Source organism: Cygnus olor, chromosome 21 (assembly GCF_009769625.2).
Source record: "Cygnus olor isolate bCygOlo1 chromosome 21, bCygOlo1.pri.v2, whole genome shotgun sequence".
NCBI classification, from domain to species: domain Eukaryota; kingdom Metazoa; phylum Chordata; class Aves; order Anseriformes; family Anatidae; genus Cygnus; species Cygnus olor.
The window spans coordinates 5577564-5598539 of record NC_049189.1 but is presented as its reverse complement, the minus strand read 5'-3'; the positions used below and the strand labels follow the sequence as shown (position 1 = coordinate 5598539).

At 47.3% G+C, this 20976-nt stretch overlaps 3 protein-coding genes across 5 annotated transcripts in view; 2 read left to right on the top strand and 1 right to left on the bottom strand.

The window, feature by feature from the left end:
- The first annotated feature begins 2033 nt into the window (after positions 1 to 2033).
- Positions 2034 to 3191, top strand: LOC121058395 (natriuretic peptides A-like). 2 transcript variants are annotated; one of them, XM_040533907.1, is made up of 3 exons: positions 2034 to 2220; positions 2366 to 2639; positions 2755 to 3191. In XM_040533907.1, exons 1-3 carry the CDS (start codon positions 2110 to 2112, stop codon positions 2778 to 2780), a joined length of 411 nt encoding a protein of 136 aa, XP_040389841.1. In that variant the 5' UTR covers positions 2034 to 2109; the 3' UTR covers positions 2781 to 3191. The 2 variants fall into 2 exon arrangements, with proteins under 2 accessions (XP_040389841.1, XP_040389840.1); XM_040533906.1 differs by having other exon boundaries at positions 2366 to 3191.
- CLCN6 (chloride voltage-gated channel 6) overlaps positions 3163 to 20976 on the bottom strand; it is a 31614-nt gene continuing 13800 nt past the window's right edge. Inside the window, exon 23 of one of the 2 annotated variants that reach the window (XM_040533891.1) lies at positions 3163 to 3687. In XM_040533891.1, the coding sequence (XP_040389825.1) occupies positions 3178 to 3687 (510 nt within the window). In that variant the 3' untranslated portion in view covers positions 3163 to 3177. Of the gene's footprint in view, positions 3688 to 16580; positions 20510 to 20976 lie in introns of those variants that run through there. The other variant, XM_040533892.1, reaches the window with a different exon arrangement.
- LOC121058396 (natriuretic peptides A) lies at positions 5632 to 19670 on the top strand. Its single transcript, XM_040533908.1, has 2 exons — positions 5632 to 7043; positions 8722 to 19670. Exons 1-2 carry the CDS (start codon positions 6924 to 6926, stop codon positions 9058 to 9060), a joined length of 459 nt encoding a protein of 152 aa, XP_040389842.1. The 5' UTR covers positions 5632 to 6923; the 3' UTR covers positions 9061 to 19670.

The following is a 20976-nucleotide window of genomic DNA, read 5'->3' as shown; positions in this document are numbered from 1 at the left end:
GAAGTAGCTGAGAAGAAAAGCCTACAGTAAAGTGACTGCCACACAGAAAGAAGCATACAGATATCTTTTCCAAAAGTGTCTCCTTTTGGGTACCTATTTATAAATGATGTTAGGCAGCAACAAAGATTTGGTCTAGTTTATCATTAGAAGGCTGAATTGTCTTGGTCACGTACACTCTCACTGCTTTACCCCTTCCTACTCCTGCCTGTCCTACATACAAAATCAAGGATGTTCCACACCCTCACCTTACCTATCTGCTCTCATTCTGTATCAACGTAACAGCTCCTTCCTTCATTTGTGCGCCATACTTTCAAAATAAGTGCCTCATTTCTCTCCGCCAGATTCTTCTTTGAATTCTTCTTCACTGTGAAGCCATTATAAAAAAATAATTTGCCAGCTGTTAAGACCGTGACAGAGATCACAGTCCCATACCATCTGACATTGCTGGTTTGCTTCCAATCTAAGATGAATTATGTCAGCTCTAAGCAAATTTGTGGAACAGAAAGACTCACATACACAAAAAGGGGGGATAGGGAGAGAGGGAGATGTAGAAACATAACATATGTTGCTGCTTGTGCAACACATGGCAGTAAAAGTCCACAAAAGGTTGGTTCAAAATTCTTTAAAGTCAGAGGCAAGATTTTCTTTGGCTTTGCTGAGCTTCAAGACAGACTCAGAGCTAAAGGCCCAAGCAGAAATCACTGGATATCTAGTGAAACCAGGGAGATTTATGAGTGTCTGTCTAACCAACAAGGGGTGCAGAAAGCATAGACTTACTGTAATTGCTTGAATGTCACCCAGGCAGTGATTGAAAGGACCCTGTCTGCTGCTCCACTCACTGAATTCTGTAAGGATCTAACAGGGTCATCTTGATTTGCACCCCAGGACCAGTAGAAATTGTACTCATTTATATTTGAAATTTGCCACTCACACAGGAGAGATGCTGAAAGTTAATAAGAAAGTGCTGCAAAGCTCTGAGGCAAAATACGAGAAAGTTTCGTACAAAGTGGCTGCCTGTTACAGTTGCCAAATTGGTAATTGCAACACTTTTGTCTGGGGAGCTTAAAGCCAAAGTTCCACAAAATCTTTCTTTGGGCAAAGTCACCGATCTTTCTGGAAGGAACCCTTTTTCCATAGGAATTTCTCACTCCAACCCCATCTGTGAGGGACAGAATGCACCATCATTTATGGGTAAAATGGTGGAGTATGGGGAGAGGGTGGTTGACTGATTCGCTGCTATAGCCAAGGCACGACTGGAGAGCTAGTAACTTGTCCAGCGAAGTGGACGGCTGTAGCATTGCTCAAGGCAGACTTAGGCCACTAAAAGTTTAGTGACTCTTAGCTATAGAGGGGTGGGTTTGTGGGGAATGCCAGAGGAAGGCAACAAGCATCATCACATGAACTTGCAAGGAAGGAAAATTTAAGAGCAAGCCTCAGACCTTGGTCTATTCACAGAGCACAAAAATATCTATACAGAGAAGAAAAAACTGTTGGGAGCTGCTACAGACAGCTGCCCCCTCTTCTTTCTCCCACGAAGGAGAAATGATGCATCCCTCACCTCTTGGAGGGGAAAGCAACACCCTGCTTGGGCCAGCTCACAGATCCTGTGTGCCTGCAGATGTCAGGCAGAGCAAACTGGCAGAAAGCACAAGGTGTTTCCACTGCATCACTTCCTACCTACCTACCAGTGATGGAGAGTGGAGAGGAGGGGAGGAAATCATCGGGAAAATGAGTGCTGCCAGGAGGGGAGGAGATGACTCGGGGCTGTTCTCTCCCTCTGGAGGAGGTGCTGCACTCAGGGAACCCCCCTCTCCTGGAGGGTCACCTGTGGGGCCAGTTGTAACCAGTTCCCTTATCGGAGCCGGGGGACAGGGCTCCGGCTCCTGCGGGGATCTGGCAGGAGGCAGCTAAGCTCCCTCCAGGCAGAGAGTGGGGATATAAGGGGAGGCATCTGTAGGCAAAGCAAAAACACAGGGCGAGCTGGGGTAGGGTAGGGTGGGATAAGGATAAGGATAGGGATAAGGATAGGATAGGATAGGATAGGATAGGATAGGATAGGATAGGATAGGATAGGATAGGATAGGATAGGATAGGATAGGATAGGATAGGATGCAGCTGCCGGCTGTGTGCTGCAGGGCCTGGCTGCTGCTGCTCGTCCTGCCCTGGGCCGGGGCTCAAGCAGCCGGCGGCGAGCACGGTGCGGAGCTGCGCTCCCTGCAGGTACCGGGGCCGGGGCCGGGGCCGGGGCGGGCCGGGGCTCCCGGGGCGGGCCACCCGCTCCTGTCCCACCGGGGACCGGGGGAGCAGGAGCGGGGCTCCCCGTCCCCCTGCCACGGCTCCTTCCTTCCCTCTCCTTCTCCCCCAGGACCTCCTGGAGGCGCTGGGGCAGCTGCGGGAGGAGGAAGGGCGGCCGGCTCTGGAGGACGAGCCGGAGGCCGGAGCTGAGGACGGCGGCCCCGAGTGGGACCTGCCGGAGACCCCCCTCCCGGCCCCCAGCCCGACCGAGCCAGCGGAGGGGCAGAGCCGGTGGAGGAGCCTCCTCTCCTCCTCCCGACGGAGGCACTTCTCCGGCTGCTTTGGGACGAGGATGGAGAGGATCGGCGCGCAGACGGGGCTGGGATGCAACCACTACAGAGCCCGTAGGTCCCGGCTCGGCCCCGGCGCTGCCCCGCGGCTCGTCCCGGCCTGCCACAGCCGAGGGGTCCGGGGCAGGCGCTGGGGCACCCCCGCAGCTCTCCTCCCCTTTTCTTCCAGGTTTCTGGAGGAGAGGGAGAAGCTGAAGCCGGGACCGGCATCGTCGAGCCTCCGGGCCGGCGTCCAGCCGCCGGGCAGCCACGCTCCCCCCGGAGCCTCGGCGGGGCTGGGGTACGCAGCAATAAACCTTTTGTACAAAGCGTGGCCGTCTGTGAGTGGTTTGTGGGGTTTTGGGGTCACGGTGTAGCACACGGAAAACCCCCGCAGAGCCCTCCTCCTCCTCTGCACGGAGGGTCCTTGACACGGGCCGGAGCATCCCGCCGGGTCTGGGGCAGCTTTAGCCCGAGGGCTGCGGCAGCAGGAGGGGTGGTGGCGGCACTGTCGGGCACTGTCGGGTCCTGTCGCAGGCAGCCCGGGCTGAGCCCTGCCGGCAGCGCCGAGCTGGGCACGGGGCAGCCCCGCGGGCACGGGGCTCGGCGGCTCTCAGAGCGAGCTGGCGGCGGGCAGGGCTGCGCTGCGGGCCCCGGGCAGCCGGCCTTCAGCACCGGGGACAGACGCCAGAGGGCTCGGCTCGGCTCGGCTCGGCCCAGCCCGGCCTCGGCTCGGCCTCCCTTCCCTCCTCCCGGGGGATGCGCAGTCCGGCTTAACCCGTGCTAAGCGCCGTGAGCCACAGGGCGCAGCGCAGCCCCCTCCGGCTTCCCAAGGCAAGGCTGCGGAGCACGGACAGGCTGCGCAGACGGACAGGCAGACAGGCGGCCCCCTCCCGGGAGCAGCCACCCCGCACCCTAACCCATAGCCCCATGGGCAGGGGGTGGCTGGGATGAAGATAAGTTTCCTCCCCGGTGGAAAAAGTGAGGCACCACTTATCTTAGTTGCAGCGTGGCCTGTCCTGGGATCATGGCGTGCATGCAGCTCATCAGACATCATTACTTTCTGCCTTTGTTTCCCACGCTGGCCGCCTCGGCTCTTTGTTTCCTTCTTAATCTGACCTAACTGAAAGGAAAGAGAGCTTGGGTAGGGCATGGCAGAGCTTCGTCAAAAGGTTTGGTCACCGGGGGGTGAAAGGAATCCAGATCAGCCTCTAACCCAGAACAGGACTACAGAGGCTCTTTACAGTCAGTCCACCCTCCAGCAGTCTTCAGTTGCACTATGACAACAAAATGGACATCCGTGGAAGGATGTGCAGCAGGCAAGGGCATTGGTTACAATAGGTGTATTGGCGGAAGGGATCCACAAAACATCAGCCCTTAGGGCAGCCTCACAGGGCTGAAGAACAAAGGACATTGCTTCATCCTGCTGGGGAAGTGGCAGAGTTACCCCCAGCTAAGCTCTGTCCATCCACCATCCTCCTCCTCACAGGGATCCGGACACTGGGCTGCAGGCAGCACCCTTGATGCTCTCCCTCTCTGCTCTCAACAGCCTGTGCTGCTTCCTAATGCAGCCTCGAGTCCCCATACCTCCTGTCCCGTACCCTGGGGGGCTGGGTGGGACAATGTGCCGATTTCCTCTTCCAAAACTGGTCACAGTACAACTTTAATAAGAACCTACTGCTCTGTTAAGACTCCCAGCAGGGTTTTTACCGATCGAATGGCCAGCAGAGCATGGGCAATGACTTGGGCTTGTCTCTCCATCATTGGACTGTAAAGCCTGAAGTTTATGCAAGCCTTGCAAGGGTGATGATACTGAGATACCACAAGCAAACAAACAAGTGAATTTTATAGCTGAGTTCTGACATTTTACGCTCCATTTGTTTTGGCAGAGATGTGAGATGGGTAATAGAGGGCAGAATTTGGCTTTGTAAACACAAGAGCTCCTGTGGGGGTCAGCCATTTTATCTCTTCTAGATACTTTCATACATCCTACAGGAATAGCACACAGACATCCCCATCTTAGAAAAATACTGTCAAGGCTGAAGTCGAGCCCCTAGATCTCATTTATCTTCTGCAGAAGATGAAAGATGGAAAGTGAACCAGCCAGTAAAAGAAAGGAGTATCTCTTGGTCCAGGTTATTAAAAGAAATCCTGGAATATTAGGTTGTCCCACAGGGACAGGTCACTCAAAGCTAAATATTTCACAACTGGGACTGGTATCATGTTCCTCACTTTCTTAGAGCTGGGTTTGTGACCCAGGGGCTGCTTTACAGATGTGCTGAGCTCCCAGGCAAAACTCAGATGAAATGACAGCGTTTTTTTAGCACAGAGACAGCACTAGAGAATACTTGGCATGTGGGGGGGTGAAAGGAAAGAAACAAAAAATAGAACAGTAACAGACCCTAGTTATCTTAAATTGGACACTTGGTATTAATGAATTCTCACCTTTCTCGGTTTAGAAAATGAAGATAATGCCCTGTGCAAATAAACAAACACACACAGAAGAAGAGCAGAAAGAAAATACTTGTAATTAATTAGTGAACTATATAGACACTGTGGCATTGGAGTGTCGATAAAAAAGCTATCAGGTTCTTAATTCTTTCTTAACCACAATTTGAATAGGACTAAATAAGATCGGGCTAGGACACAGAATAATAAAATAAATTAGTACTGCCTCTATGTACTGAGAAAAAAAAAAAGCACTGAGGAAAAAATAAGGAGTGTTCTCATAATAACACAAGTGGAGTTGAGCTGACTTCATGCTATATTAGGAAAAAGTAGTGTTTGAGCTTGATTTCACAACCTTGGGAATGTCCTTTCTAGTATAAATTTGGGAAGCTGATCATGTGAACAGTGTGTGCACATTTGTATACAAACACTATGTTAGGGCATGAAACATATTTTATCATTCTGCTATTATTAAGTAACTACCTTGGAGATTCTCTCAAGATCTATATTCATATCAATAGTTAGCGAATTGTTATGTATGCAACTTCCTTATATATTTGTTCCTGTTTCAATGTCAAATAACAAGAAATGTTAGGAAAATGCAGCACAAACAATACGCTTTATTATTTAGAAATCTCCCATAGTTATGTAAAAAGAGCAACTTTTATTTGCACTATACACAGAAAAACAATGCTGGAGGAGGAAGTTGCAGCAAATCTGCGTTTTTGTAATTTCTCATTTAAACGTAAGCAGTTTTCAGCTAATCTTGAAAGCTTCAGCACTCAAAGAAACAAATAAATGCTTTTCAAAAGATATAAATATTAACTGTTTCATTTAACCCCCTCCCCAAACAAACAAACATAAACACAAAATTCATTCTTTCTTCCTTTGGGCCAGATTCTGATACCTTTGCTGAACAACACTGAAAGCCATTTATTTCAAGTTCTCACCGAGCAAGTTGCTTTCTGGTACAATGGCATTAAAAACTAGTACAAGAAAATTATTCCTGAATTTGACCATCTCATCTTTACATTTTATTAATGCAAGGTCAAGCCTTACCATCGAAGTCTAAAGAAATCCCATTGATTTAAATGTGTAGCTGCTAATAAAGACTAATTTTTCCGTGGTGCCGAAGTTGGGTGCCTGGGGGCCGGAGGCACTCGGTGTCCCTGCAGTCAGTCCAGACGTTAGCGGCTGTAACGAGGTGCGGATCGGGGCGCCTCTGTTGTTGGCAACACACAAATACACAGACTCAGCGCTGATCTCACCTCTATGGCAATGGGGAAAGAGAAGTGGCCCAAACCTGAGATTTTCAGCACACTCCGTGGTATGCGGTGGCTATGCGTATGCCATATATAGAAGGAAAGTGCGCATGATACTTTAGGTGTCCTAAAAGTATCCTTCAGCCTTTGCTCTCCACCAAGCGCTCATCTGAAAAGCTTTTTTGCTTTCCCTATACAAGGTAATTTCCCTATGGAAATCTTCTGATCGAGCAGAGTTTAGAGCCATTTCGGGGTTCCTTCCCATCTCCATAAACCTGACCATAGGGGTCTCTTGAAAGAAAATTGCGAAGAATTTCCAACTGGACTATGTAATCACAGCGCCTGGTATCAAGAGGAGGGGGAGTGACATGAAATCACTGACTTGTGACATACATTCCTCAGCAACAGCAGCTGCTGCCTAATGACAGCTAATAAAGGGAATCTTCCCTTGACAGAGCTGCATGCCTGCAGGAGAACTGGAATGCGCCCCAGATAAATCCACTGATAACCTAGGAAGCAGAGATCACACCCAAACAGTATAAAAGACAAGCTTCGGAAGAGAGAGGATAGGACAAGGAAGAGAGAGACCTGAAGGACCATCTCAGAAGAAACAGCTCGAACGCTCCATATTCCGAACGAAGGCAGCACCATGGACACTAAGGGCTCATTTTCCTGTGGGTTCCTCTTGCTGCTTCTCATCCAGCTCCAGTCCAGCAAAGCCAACCCCATCTACAGCCTCAGCCCTGCCAAAGAACTGGCCAGCATGGAGGTGAGGACTCTCTGCTTTTGCAAGGTTAAACTTTCAGGGGGCTTAGAAGAGTGTGAGGTGGTGTCTTTGCCTTTCTGTTGTACAACCAGGTAGCCGCATTAGCGATCACATGCTGGGGGATGAAGTCTCAGTTCTTCACCGGGGTTTAACGAAGCTTTGTAGAGCAATCCCCTCTGGCGCTGGGATCACCCAAGCTCCTGGGGAAACAGAATTGTGATGTTGTGGGCTGTCTGCTTTGGGTTGTTGGTTCTTATTCTCTTAAACAGCCACCTCCCTTCAGGTTTCTTAATGAAGTGGAGCAATGTCGCAGACAGAGGACAAAGTAATGCATCGCAGTAGCTCTAGGAGAATAAATAGACAACTTTCTACAACAGTAGACAACAACGGGTGGGCTCTGTCTGTTTGTCCTGCTAAATGGCAGGTCCAGAGGAGCAGGGCAGTTACATTGCTCCAGCTTTGTGGATTTAAGAGAACGGAGCTGCATGTAGGTGGGAGCTGAGGAGGTAAAGCAAAGCACCCGAAGGCAAACTTTTAGAAGATGCACAACTTGTGCAAATCGAGAGGAACGGTATCATCGTGTACTGGGACTCATCCAGAAAAGACCCTAGAGCTACAAAATTACCACATGCAAACTTTTGTGAGTGATATGTAGAGAACAGAGAGTGATACTTAGAGAACAGAGAGTGATACTTAGAGAACATTATTACAATAGTTTGGGAAGCAATACAAACTTAAGGTTCAGTCTTGCAAGACCAAATCTGACAACTTCAACATTTCCTTGGAATGGTATCAGTGGCCAGCTAATTGCAGCATCAGACCAAGACCAAATTCCCTAAGATAACTAGGACAGTGTCAGCCAAACTGCCTCACGCCTCCAGGCTTCGCTGTCTCCAGCAGCTAGCTGAGGAGGGTGGCTGCCAAATGCGCTCACCCTCAAGCAAACTGTCAGGCTCACTCCTCTCTAGCCTACTTCTAGAGATGGACGATTAGATTCTTCTAATTGGTTGAGCTGCCCTTGGGGAGGTTTCCTGATCCTGGTTATTCAAAGCTTTAAAAACTATAGAGAATGGTACCCAGAAGGAAGTCAGATAGCAGACATTTTTTTCATATAGGTATTTTCAAGGAGATGCATGTTACTTTAAGGAGCAGAAATCCAGCAACTCCTGGGATTAGTGGGGACAACAAGAGCTTCTCACAGTGCTGCCCACTGCAACAGCAAGTGGTGACAAGCAAGCAGACAATCTTAGTCAGAAAAAGAAGAGAAAGCCAACAGCTGACAAGCAGCATTGCAGGCAACTTCTGAGAACGTGGGGGTCCCTATGGATTTAGAAGTACTTTGAGACTGTGTACCACTGATGCGTTGAGCTTTATCTCCTGGTGCAACACAGACCTTACTTTGTTTCTCTGCCAAGAGCTGTTCTAACCTTGCCAGTAAGAAACACTGCTGTGGAAGACAGCTTCTATCAGCTTTTGGCTAGACCTACCCATAGATGGAATTAGTGTGGAATTAGTGGATTTACTGCAGAGCTCAAGAACCACCAGCAACTCCAGAATCCAACCTGAGAGACTCCCTAGGGGTGGCTTTAAGGCCATAGGTGAATGCAGAATCAGATGAGCGGAAGGGCTAGTAAATGACCATGAAACTCTGAGTTTCATGAAGTTAATTCTTCTCTTGTAGGCTCTGCTGGAGAGACTTGAGGATAAGTTTGCACTGATTGAAGCCCTGGAGTCCAATCCTGACCTGCAAGAGCCCAAAACCCAGGAGGAGATCCCACCAGAACTCATAGATGACACTGATGACCAGAAGACTGAGTCCAAGCTAGCACCCAACACCCCTCTGTCCTACAGGGACCCCTTCCTCAAGAGACTGAGGGGGATGCAGATGCCCAGGATGATGAGAGATTCTGGCTGCTTTGGGAGGAGAATTGACAGAATTGGCTCCCTGAGTGGAATGGGTTGCAATGGTGAGTCCAACCTAAGCCATCTTGGTGAACAGAACAGACTATACCTGTGTTAGGCAACAAGGGAGGAGCAGGCTCTCATTTAAGTCTTTAATAATAAGAAATAGTTAAACAGTTTGGGAAAGGAGTTCACTTCAGTATGAAATTTAAGCTAGTAGTGGTTTTTCAAAAGAAAATGTGTCTATTGATTTGATGGATAAAAGCACTGCTGGCAATAGTGGTGTATACCGGGAGACAAACAGATTCAAGTAACATTTATTGCATGTTTGGCTTGCAGGTTCCAGGAAGAATTAGGACAACTTCCCTACCCGTGCTCTGAAGAATGCTTTACAGTACCCGTTCCTCCCAAGATGAAAGCCAGATGCTTTCTAAACTCGTCAACAGAAAGTTATTCCTATTTTTATTTATTTATTTATTTATTTATTTGATTTTTTTAAAGAACATTTCTTACTCTAGCACCAAGAGACCATCTTTAAATAAAACTAACACATTAGACATCTATGCTGGACCTCTCTCCTGTCTGTTGCATTAAATTTCTTGTATTTTCCTAACGTCAAAAGCCTACGTTTTATTGGTACTCTGGTACCCACAAGGCTGGATCTTACACAATACTGAGAAAGTATGAACCTGGGAGAAATGAAAATGAGTTTTTCACTAGAGTTTCCCTCCCTGCACTAAGAAATTATAACATTATCAGGAAAAAAAAAGCTTGCTCAACACTGGAAGACCAACATGAGCCCTCCTGTAGACAGGGTTTCAGTAACAAGAGAGTCCTTTTGCTGATATAGCTTATTCAGTCAAGGCAATTGCCACTCCACTGCCACAAATCCCTCGTGTAAGCAAAATTTATGAGAAAAGAAATTAGAAAGATAGCAAAACTTCACAAGTAAGAAGATAACCAGAGGGAGGAAAGGGAATTCATTGTATATGCTTTCTAGCACTGACCAAATAAAGGCTACAAGCATCAACAGAAAGATACGTCACTGACTGTGTCTTGTTTCACTCTGTATGGGGTTAAGCTGCTGAGCCCCAGTTCCTCTTGAAGGATCCTCAGAGGGCGTGAATCCTACCACAGTATTTCTACATGTGAGGGAAGGAGGGGTCACTCCTATTACAGAGCAGCTTGGGTACAACATTAATCACTTTCTGGGAACGGCCCCTCACACAGCTGTTCTAAACATGACTAACACACAGACTGCAAGCCTGATACAGATCTCATTTAAACCTTTTTAGCTGAATTTCACACCTCTGATCTGAATTTGGCCCGAACCCCACTTCCCTGCCACTGCACCCCCCCCCAAATAGGGTTATGTTGCCAAGACCACATCCAGTTAGCATCGCAAGGACCAAATCACTTGGGTTCCCTGGTCAGCTGCAGCACCAGCATTGAGCCCAGGCTGTGGGCAACTGTCCTGTGATCCCACATCCCACTAGAAACTGGGTTATTCTGAGGATCTGATTTAGGGTCTTGTTCCCAGGGCCTAAGAACACAGTAGCACCAGGCTGGACTCAGCTGCTGAAGGCGCACACCCCCCCACTGAAGGGGTCTGTAGGGAGAGGAATAATATTTGAGGCAGGCCACGGGCAGGCAGAGGTGCCAGAGACATGCAAATTGCTGACAACGGCTCTCAGAAACCCCAGCTACAGTGACACCATAAGATGGGGTGCTGAGTGGCACACCACTCCTGCACACATTGTTTACAGCTAAGGCTGCTGAATCCCTTTAAAAGGCTTATGCCACACATGGCATTTCTGACAAGCTGCCCTCCCAGGCACTCCCCGTGCTGCTGACAAGGCCTCCAAGAGGCACCTGATGCTGCCCGCCGTGCTGGCCCTCGTGATTCTTCCCTAGGCGAGAAGAGCAGAAACCTGCCCGAGGGAATCATTTTGCTCCACTGCAACAGGAACCAACACCTCCTGAGACATGTCGGAACATCTCCTAGTCAGAGCCAGCCAAAGACAAAATACTCCGTGCAATAGCGTCCAGAGGGGTTTCTCTAGCAAAACTGGTTCCCAGATCAAGGCTCCCAGCAGCAACCACGAAATGGCTCTGTAGGGAAAAGCTACAGTGACTTTGCATTTATTCAGAGGTGGCTTTATAAATCAAGGGGCCTCCTGCTGGTAAACGGCTTTGGGGAGCCATTGTGAGGACAACACAGCTTTGTCCCCTCAAACAGGCTTTCCAAACACAGCCCTGCAGCCACCTTCTTCCTGCTGCAGCTATTGGGAACACAGGTGGATCCCTCCACGCTGGGCTCCCCATGCCCTGTTATGAAAGGAAGTACAACCAATCCTCATGCTCTAACACTAATAGCCCTTGCTTGAGCTGAATTTTACCTAGTCAAGCAAAACTTGCACGGACGCACCAAGACCCTGTAAATTATCCCTCCCTGTCAGCCCCCCAGGGCACAAAACACTAATGGGTTCAATGGAACGTGCTAAAAATGGCAAGAAGAGTTGGTGTTGCCTGACCCAAAGCCAGGTGGGTCCAGTACTAACAGCAAGCCAGTTCCCGGTGGAACAAGTCTGTATTGGCTTGCAGACAGCATGTTAATAGACCCTACAGTCTGGGAGAACCTAATTGAGAGCAGGCAATCTAGGAAAAAAGCATCTCTGCGGCCGGATTTTTACTGCTGCTCCCATAAACACACTGAGCTGTAAACCTCCCCCAGGGAAATCTCACAGCCAGGTCAGAGTAGGACTGCACACGGAAAAGAGCACTTGGAAAAGCTGAACGAGAGAGACTTAGCACTGATAAGCTCTACGGGCAGAGAGGAAGCACCCCCAGGGATGAGCAAAGTGCTGTGAGTCACTGGTGCTGTGAGAGCCGGGTCAGAGAGGGCAGGAAAGAGAGGAGGGAACAGGCGGTCCCAAACAAGCACAAGACAAAAGCAGCCCACTGTTTGGGGAGAGAGCAAGGACACCTGAAAGCTGAACTCCTCTCTGGAGGTGTATCGGTTGCTTTCTGAAGAGGGTACAGAAAGGCTCTGGCCAGGAGGGTGCCTACAGAGACCCAAAAGGCTCCGCTGGGAACTTGCCTTCAGCGAGGTGAGGAATTTCAGTCAGCGTGTGCAGGAATGGAAGGTCCTGGAACAAGCTAGCATGTGAATTCATTTATCAGCTGGTTCACAGAACAGGTCAGCAGGCTGACGTCTGCAGCAGGGGAAGGACTGAGGCACAAGCACTTACAGCAGCATGAGATGCATCAAGTGCTCGTGCTCTGCCTCACTTCGCAGCAACCTGGACTTGTGTTCATGGCTCAGACACTCAGAGGAGGGCCCTGTTGTCCCAGACGTCCACATGAGGTGCTAAAGCCATGCTGCAGTCTTGGCATTTCATGCAGATAAAAGCAGACGCCTAATGGCATTTTGTTTCTTCTGCTCTTCACTGTGGCGGATTCACACAGTTGCATGTTAGCCATGGAGGGATGCAGGCATTCCTTCTAACTAGGGCATGCTCTCTTCCAGCAGCAGCCGGTCCTGCACAGACCCACGTGTAAAATGTGAGGCAGCTTCCTTCAGATTTATGGTGGAGCTGCCTTTGGCGCCTACAAATTGTGGAAATTAATCCTGATAGAACGTTTTGGAGGAAAAGGGGGAACCAGACTGGAGAAGAAATAAGCAGTACCAGGCTGTTGTGAGAACACGAACTGCAGATTAATGCATTCCTACTAGGACTTCACACCTATCCAGGATACATTGCAAATCTTCTAAAGAAACTCCCCCTAAGGGAAGGCAAGGTTTGCAGTGCGTGTCAATAACAGCGTAGGAAAAAGACTGATGGCCACACAACCAAACCAGCACTTCAGAGCTTTGCTTTAGCAACTGTGCTATGGGTCAGACAGAGGATCAATGTAGCTTGTAATTGTAAACAATTCAGAAACAGGATGCCTCTGGGACAAAGCTATTGCTACGAAGAGCTGATGTCAGACCCAGATAACGGCAATTACATTACAAGCAACTATTCAGCACTGACCATGGGACAGAGTTCTGAAATCCTGCCCTCCTCCACACCATCGGGCATCTGAGTGCTTTATAAAACTTAATCAACCCCCATAGCACAGCACCTAGGACGTACCCCAGTGCTATCACACTTATTGTGCGAAGGAAGAAATGTCCCAGGGAGATCAGAGAGAGACCAGCCTCACACCTTCCACCGGCCTCCGATGACATTTGCCACCTCCTGCGATGCCAGACTTCATCCTCGCTTCCTCATAACTTCTGGCAGTAACCCTGACTGGTAGCGCATAATTCAGCAGCTTTCTTTCCTTTGAACTTTGAAATACAGTAATTACACTGGTATGCTTCATACACACTGTAGGGCACAAACCTCATTTGGAAGAGCAGGCCAGTTGGCCTGCAGGTTTTTTGTTGTTGCAAATCAGACCTGAGAGTTTCTTTTTCCCTCTCAGAGGCTACACTATCCCTTTCCAGCCTCCTGCTACACAAAATGTTTCACTGAACATCACCGAAATCCCCGTCTGCAAGCAAGAATGCCAAGAGGAGCTGTCACCACTGCTTTGTGTCTATAAGGAATCGTACGTGAAGTATAGGGTGCATATCCTCAGCTGCTGCAGGGACGAGTGGAGCTGTGCCAGTTTCCATAACAATCTGGCCCTATCCAGCTTGCTTGATTTACATCCACTGAAGCTTGCCCCCCAAAGGCCTTTTTGCTGACTGACACCTGCTGACGAGTGCGTCCAAGTCATCCCCAGCAGCAGCTCCTTACAGCTGACAGTATGATGGCACCGTGCCCAAAGACGGAGGCTACCAGCAGTATGGTCATGCAGTAACAGAAAGCTTGTTGACAATTCTGCTGTGATGAGAGCAACCCTTCCATGGGTCTCTTGCACGCTTCCCCAGAGGTACAGCTCCATCAGACAGTTGGCACCCAGTTGTCCAACGCTTGTCTCGTAATTTCCCCAATGAAGAAGCAAGAGTCAGAGGCATTTCTGAGAGAGACAGGACAGGGGATCTTTTCTAGTGCTTCTCTCACACCTTTCAACTGTGAAGCCTCTCGAAACAAGTCAAGAGTGTCCCTGTGCTGTCATTCTGTGCTGGGGTTGAACCATTGCCACCCCAGTGACAGCTGCTACTGACAAGTAACTTTAAAAGGGAATCCTTCTGCCGACTCCAATCTCCAATCCTTTACCAGAGCAAGTGACAGAACGTAGCAGGCTTCATTCTTCAAGCTCTTGCACCTCACTGCTGGACCAGAAACTGCCACGATCTTTGCTCCCTTTTACCGATCACTTGCAATATCTGAGTGTTCCCTTCCTGTCAACCCACCTGAACAAAATGGAAGCAGTAGTACAACTGGTGTTCCTGGTTTGAAGAGTCACAGGCACATCAGTTCCCATCTCAGTAGTACAGCTTGCCCTTTATGAACAAAAGGTTGTATCCTGTCTGTATTTTGTTTTCCTAGGAGCAGATTCTGATACGCTTTCATGAACGAAGAAAAAAAAAAAAAAGCCTAAAGCTGTAACCAGAATTTGGGCTCCTATGTGAGAAGGAAAGGAAGGAAGAAGGATTTGTAGGACCTTTCCCTATTTTCCCTTCCTATATCCTGACTGTTCTTTTGGAAAACCAGCAGAATCCTGCACAGAAACAGAAGCACAGTTGAGAGGAGTAGAAACTTTTAAGAAAAGGCAAGAGGAGGCAGTTCGGGTGAGATCTACTGTGCTGGGAAGTAGGAAGAAAAAGGAAGATAAAATCAGTGTGTAAAGTTGGACATCTCACTGAGCTATTCTCTAGCATAAGCAGCAAGGCTCTCAAGGTTGTCTTGTCTTTCCTGTTAGAGCTGTGAGCTCTTCAGCATACTTCAGCATAACATTGCTTTGTGTGTTCTCCACAGACAGGTAAAAATGGGTTTCAGTCTCTTGCTCCTAGATGCTCAAATATCAGTTAAATGTGTGATAAACTACACACAGCCCATACAGTTACTCACGCCTTTTTTTTTTCCCCGTGCAGTTTTGAAACAGCTTGGAAAAAAGGACAGCTTAACTAATTTTAAATCGTGACCTCTAAACCCCATTGAAACCTCTTCTCCTTCACTTCCCAGATGGTGAAGGGAGGAAAGCCTCACTGGCACCTCCCTTCCGGCTGTGAATGAACTATTTCCCACACTGCAATTCAAAAACTACAGTGGATGTTAAAGAAGCCTTGTGTCTCTCGCTGATGCTGAAAAGCATTTCAGCACCTTGGACAAGAAGAGCAACTTCATTATCTCATCAAACGCATAAGTGCAACGAAAGCCTGGGGCAGTCATGCTGTTTCTTCCTGTGGGTGCTGCAAGATACACACTTGTACGTGTATACACTCACTGAAGCTGGTGGCTTGCCTCCTGTCAGCAAAGCAGAAGAAAATTTCACCAAACACTAAGTTCTTCTGTTAAAAACACAGTTTACAAGTACTGGGGTCACAACACATGGTTGGATTTATGAGCCTATAAACCTCAGTAGAAAGGGGTTTTAATCTAAACATGAAGCCATTTGCTTTAAGCATAAATGTGCCAGACACCTCCCTTTTTTGTGTGTGTGAAATTTGAGGGAGAAAGGCAAAAGACAGTCTATTGCCTCCCTTATTTACTGTTACTCTAAAGCAGCAGTTGATGTGCCTCGGTTTTAGAAAGAAAATTAACTGCTCTCACTTCCTCCTACATTACTGTATTTATGTTTGAAGACAGTAGCAGAGCTGAAGCAGAATTCCCCCACTTACTCTCCTGCCGAATCTCTTCTGAATAATAGGAGCACAGCTTAATTAGGCAGACTACATCACTTCTTATTTTGCTCCCAACCCCAGATTTTCTGCCATCTCCTCCCAACAGATGCTTTTATCAATTTCAGGCCCTCCCTCTGTGTCATTACATACACACCAAACAGGAGACTGATGGCAGGAGCCAGATGAGCTGCTGGCTGACTTTGTGTGAGAGTGAATCAGCGAGCTACTACATGCATCCTGTATAACACAGCTACCCGATGAAGAAAAACAAGCATGGAAAAATGGTGAGTTTTTGGGCCAAATACTACAGTGCTCAAAGACTGTACTTGCTCACAATTCAGGCCTAAGCAAGTGATGAAAGATCAAAAATTGTCACAGGTTCTTTTCTGTATAGCCACAAACTAAATAAGGGCTAAAGATGTAAACCAAGATTTTTCACACTGGGAGAAATCACCTGTAAAACAAGAGGCGCAACACTACACTCTAAATATCTTTCATTAACTTACCTACAGGAGGGCAGAAAGCAAGAGCTCCCAGATAAGAAAAGCAGCAGTCACGTCTAGCACAGTGTGCACAATTCATCTCCTTATCATACATTCGTTAATTCCTTCCCTTTGTTGTGAGAGAACAAGGGGCTAGAGTGGTTGCAGCCTAAATGTTTATAACAACTTCTATTTCTGCCCAGCCTCAGGGCACCTTCTGTGAAACTGTCAGATCCAGACAGCTTATAAACAGCAACTACTCATCTATCCCAAATCATGTTCTTGAATACTGCAGTGTTCTACCAGTTTTATTACAGTAAAGGACAAAAAATAAAACAACACTAGAAACATGAAGAGGCTTTGAAGTGCTGAAGAGACACACAAACATTTTACTCTCGGACATGTTATGGTTACATGAATACTTCCCAAGTGCCATAATTCAAATAAAAATATGTTCATACAAATTTAAAAAAAATACAGTTTATATACATTGTGGAATTAGCTTACATCATTTTGTAACAAAAACAGTGCAAAAAAACAAATGGAAAGGTAAGTTACTACCATTGGAATGGCTCACAGTAAGTTAATTCAAAACTGCATAATTAACACTGCACAGGAAAACATGAGGCGGGGAGAGTGCCCCATATCACCCCAAACTTCTGCCATATCAGTACTAATCCAGTTCTTGGTTACTGTTCCTTTAGTGTTGCTCTGAGTAAAAAGTTATAGGCACCTATGCTACAAGGTTCTGGGTAAACCACTAAGTAGCCAGAACAAAAGCAGCTAGCATGTTGTTAGAAAGGAATTTAGTTACCAGAAAAGTGTGAGAACAGGACTAATTCAACTCAAGCTCTTTGCAGCAGTCTTCAGTCAGAGGTAAAATGCTGCATCTCCAGGTGTCACATGAACTTGTAACTTCCTTTCTGCAAACTACGTAACTGGTGATTGCACACTCAGATTTCCCTTTAAAAAGGCCGACAGGGTCCCCCACCATCACTATTTAAAAATTCCTTACCGAAGGAGTGAAACAGGCGTGTTTTCCAGCTGAAAGTCCTGAATAAGACAGATGCACAGGCAGAGCAGACAGTGCTCACAGCCAGCTCTCACAGGTAAACACAGCTGGTGCTCAAACTTTAGCAGGATTTTTCTGTCTTCTCTGGATCACCTAACTACAGGCCTTAATAGTAAGGGTAAGACATTCTACAGCAAAATATACTGCTGCAGCTCACGTTCACAAATAAAACAGGAGATGACTGGCTCAAGGCAACAATCTAAGGACCTCAGGTTCAGGTGCACAGACTGAAGGAACCTTCCACATGCAGTCACTCATCATAAGCGATAGGAAAAGGATTTACCAGAGAGAGAGGGCACTCTTGAGAGGTTTTCTGACAGTATGGGATTGTGAATTCCACACTAGAAGGATCTGAAATCCCAAAACAGAATTCCTGTAATTTGTAACTACCCAAGAGCACAAATCCTTTGAATGAAAGGTAGGTTACCAGAAGCATATTTCAAACCCACAGTGCAGCTTCAGGGAGTGCAAAAGGGTGCTGGAAGTTCCTTGGGGCAGCTCAGTGCGCAACCAGTGCTCAGGGAACACAGGCATTTAGAAACCAGCTACACAGACTATCCAGAGAAAACGTCCTTACCCTACCAACTGGGAAACAACTTGCAAGTCAAAAGCAGAGGACAATGCTGACTTGTGTGCTCTAGGAACAATGCTACATCTGTTCCAGCTAAGGAGTTCAGATTGAAAGGCACAAGGTGGGTACTAGCTCTAGGAAAACACCTTTGTTTTACTCTAGAAAGTTTAAGAGCTTGCATGCCTTACCTGAAATAGAACTAAGATATTCAGAAGCCAGCAAAACAACTTTAGTGGCGGAGACAAGAGCTGTTGTTGCAAGCTCCACAGTAAGAAAAAGAATAAATTGTGTTCTCTGCTCTTTAGCATAGGTCCTTTCCCAAGAAGCCCTGGACACTCACCATGTTTAACAAAGGATCCAGCTTCCCTTGCAACAACTGCTAGTGCATGTACCACAGCCCATTCTTTCCTTTGCGGAAATGCTGTAACATCCATTCCTGAAAACAAAGATCCACCATTCCTCTCTTAGTAAGAAGGCCTAATAAGAAGGCAGGAGAGAAAGAACACTGAAAGAAAAAACAAGGCCTCCAGACGTCAATGGAGAGGAATAAAAGATAAAAAAAATAAATCTAAGTGCTTATGAACAGCTTTGCTAAAAAACTTTCCAGCTTAGCTGTGCTATGCCCTGTATGACAAGGATCAATTCCACCCTAAAATTTTGCCTCAGGAACTGCTCGTAAGACCAAGCTTTCTCTCATCTGCAGGACAGAAATCAAGAGCATCCAGTGACTCATCTGTGTTTATTGCAAGCACAGCCAGAGAACACATCTGTCCCACAACTACCTGGACTGCAAAGACTACACGAATGTTTAAAGAGCCCCCGTGACTTAAAGAGCCCTACATCAAGACTATGGCTGGTGCCCTGGGCACAAAACCTCCTAGCCCTAACTGTAGCAGGTGTCAGCAGCTTGCAAAGCACTGCCCTGCAACAGTCAGCTTCCACAAAGAGGCTGCTCTAACAGAAGTAGTGTTTTGACACGCAAGGAAAGAGCACAATTCTGCTACGCTTATTCAGGAGAATTTTCAACATAGGTGAGTTCCCGATTTCAGGAGATGGAACAGTGTCTGATTTCCTTCTGCCGCAGCTCTCATCTAGCTAGCTCCTTATGGCAGACAACAGGTTAACAGGGGTGCTTGGAGGCTGTGCAGAAGCTTTCCCAGGATACATTCCCCATGTTACTTAGCCCAGTCTCTTGGCTGAGAGAATGCTCTGTGCCTTATCAAGCCAATCAGCTCTGCAGTCCCCAGAGGCACAACGCTGGCTTCCCACTCAGGGTTATCTGTATGCAAAACTCACAAAGGCAGGTGCCTGCTGGAACAATACAGGTGCTGGCCAGGATGGTACCTGCTAAAGCAGTGAACTGGCTGCAACTGGCTCCTAAGTGCTGATTTTACCCTTACAGACATTTGGCCATTGCAGCTGCAAACATTACCCAAGAGTTTTTAAAGCCAGACAGCCCCACTTATCAAGCTGCAGTATAATCCTGCCTGCTAGTTACTAGCACTAAGTATCCTTCCTGTACGGCAGCCTAAAGTTACGCCAGCTCCTCTCACAACACAGAGGTAACTCAATGAAAACCAGAGACAGGGCATCAGTTACAACTGCCTCCAGAAATCCACAATTCTCCACGCTCTGAGGAAGCGGGGTTCCCTGGTCTATGGCCATAGCTGGAAAGAACACCGTGCCTATAAATACAGGTGCGTCAGGGTAGTGACAAAGTGGAGTACCACAAGTTGAGTACCTTAGTAGACTCTCTTACAGGGAGATAAGAGTAACAACAGCTAAGAGGGAAAAAGAAAGCCTCCTTCTCTGAGATGCTCTGCAAAAGTATTGAACATTTATAATCCAAACAGTAAATTGAATTGAACTGTTCAGAACTCCTGATTCTCTTAGATGCTCTCTGAAGTCAGCTGTTGTCAAAAACGTCACAGCAAGGACACTCCCATGTAAGGAGTAGAAAAAAAAAGGAAAAAAAGAAAGCCAGAGTGAAAAAATATGGGCAACTGGGAACACCCACAAAGAGATGTGCATTTCCAAAGAATTGGCTTTTTATACCACTTTTGAGAAAAGCCATCCTGCAAAGCAGCTATTTGATAACTGCAAACTTCATTATCTCCTCTCAGCCTTGACAGCAACCCCCTCTCACACAAGTAAGGCAACAGTTGCAGGAACAAGGGAGGAAGAGGGAAATAAACGCACAGGTAGACACGGAAAAGATGCTGCAGTTCTCTGCACAGGACACAGTGGAGCTAGATGGTTCTTTTGTCCAAGCCTCAAAAAAAAAAAAGCAGAATGTATAATGTCAAGACAACATCTCATGAAAGGCTGGGCGCACAGAAAAAAAAAACAAAACCTGGATCAAGAGTGATCAAACCAAGTGCCTGAGACCAGTCAACAGCTCCGGGCTCAAGCAGCTCCTCTAATTCTCTGGCTAGCAAGATGTTTTCCAGCTCCCCAGGCTTGATATGCGTGTGAGAAGCCAAACGGCAAGTCTTGGGCCTTGTGGGGTCCAAGCAGAATGCGAGCGCATGTGCAGGCTTGGAAGAGGGAGGTAGCCACACCGGCAGTGGGGCAGAGGCATCAAATGGTCTGATAGTGTTGTCTCAGTCTTGCCTGCAGAAATTCGTGGGTCAGGTTGTGCCGAGTGATTATCCCAACAATCTTAAAGAGGAAGAAAAAAGGAAAAAAAATGATATGTCAGTATCACAGATGTGCCACTAAGAGACGTGCGTGGTAGAGCCGTTCTACTTTCCAACCCCAAAAAAACATGTGAGAACCTTCAAGTACTTCTCGACCAATGCAGAGTTACAGTGGGTTCAAGCTCAAGTTTCACCAGAACAGACACCCCACTCTCCCAGCACATACCTACTATTAGGAACATCTAGAGGCAAAAAAAGAAAAAAGCACTGCTGCCTCATAAGGAAAGACCAGCTCAGGCTATTATCATCATCAGGATTTTGCTTCCTTGTTCAGGCTTAAGGAAAGTTTCTCATTATGCTGATAGGAAGTTACTGACACCTACTGACTATTTCTGAGCACTGTAGATGGCAAAGAGATAAGTACAGTGAATCAAGCGCAAACCATTCAAAAGCTTCTTTATTTTTCTACTCCTATGAGTAAGAACAGAA

Excerpts from the sequence above, each read along its gene's own strand:
- LOC121058395 (XM_040533906.1), top strand. The coding sequence starts at position 2,110 with ATGCAGCTGCCGGCTGTGTGCTGCAGGGCCTGGCTGCTGCTGCTCGTC. Across the intron at positions 2,221-2,365 it reads CGGAGCTGCGCTCCCTGCAG|GACCTCCTGGAGGCGCTGGG; the intron begins GTACCGGGGCCG and ends CTTCTCCCCCAG.
- LOC121058396 (XM_040533908.1), top strand. The coding sequence starts at position 6,924 with ATGGACACTAAGGGCTCATTTTCCTGTGGGTTCCTCTTGCTGCTTCTC. Across the intron at positions 7,044-8,721 it reads AAGAACTGGCCAGCATGGAG|GCTCTGCTGGAGAGACTTGA; the intron begins GTGAGGACTCTC and ends CTTCTCTTGTAG.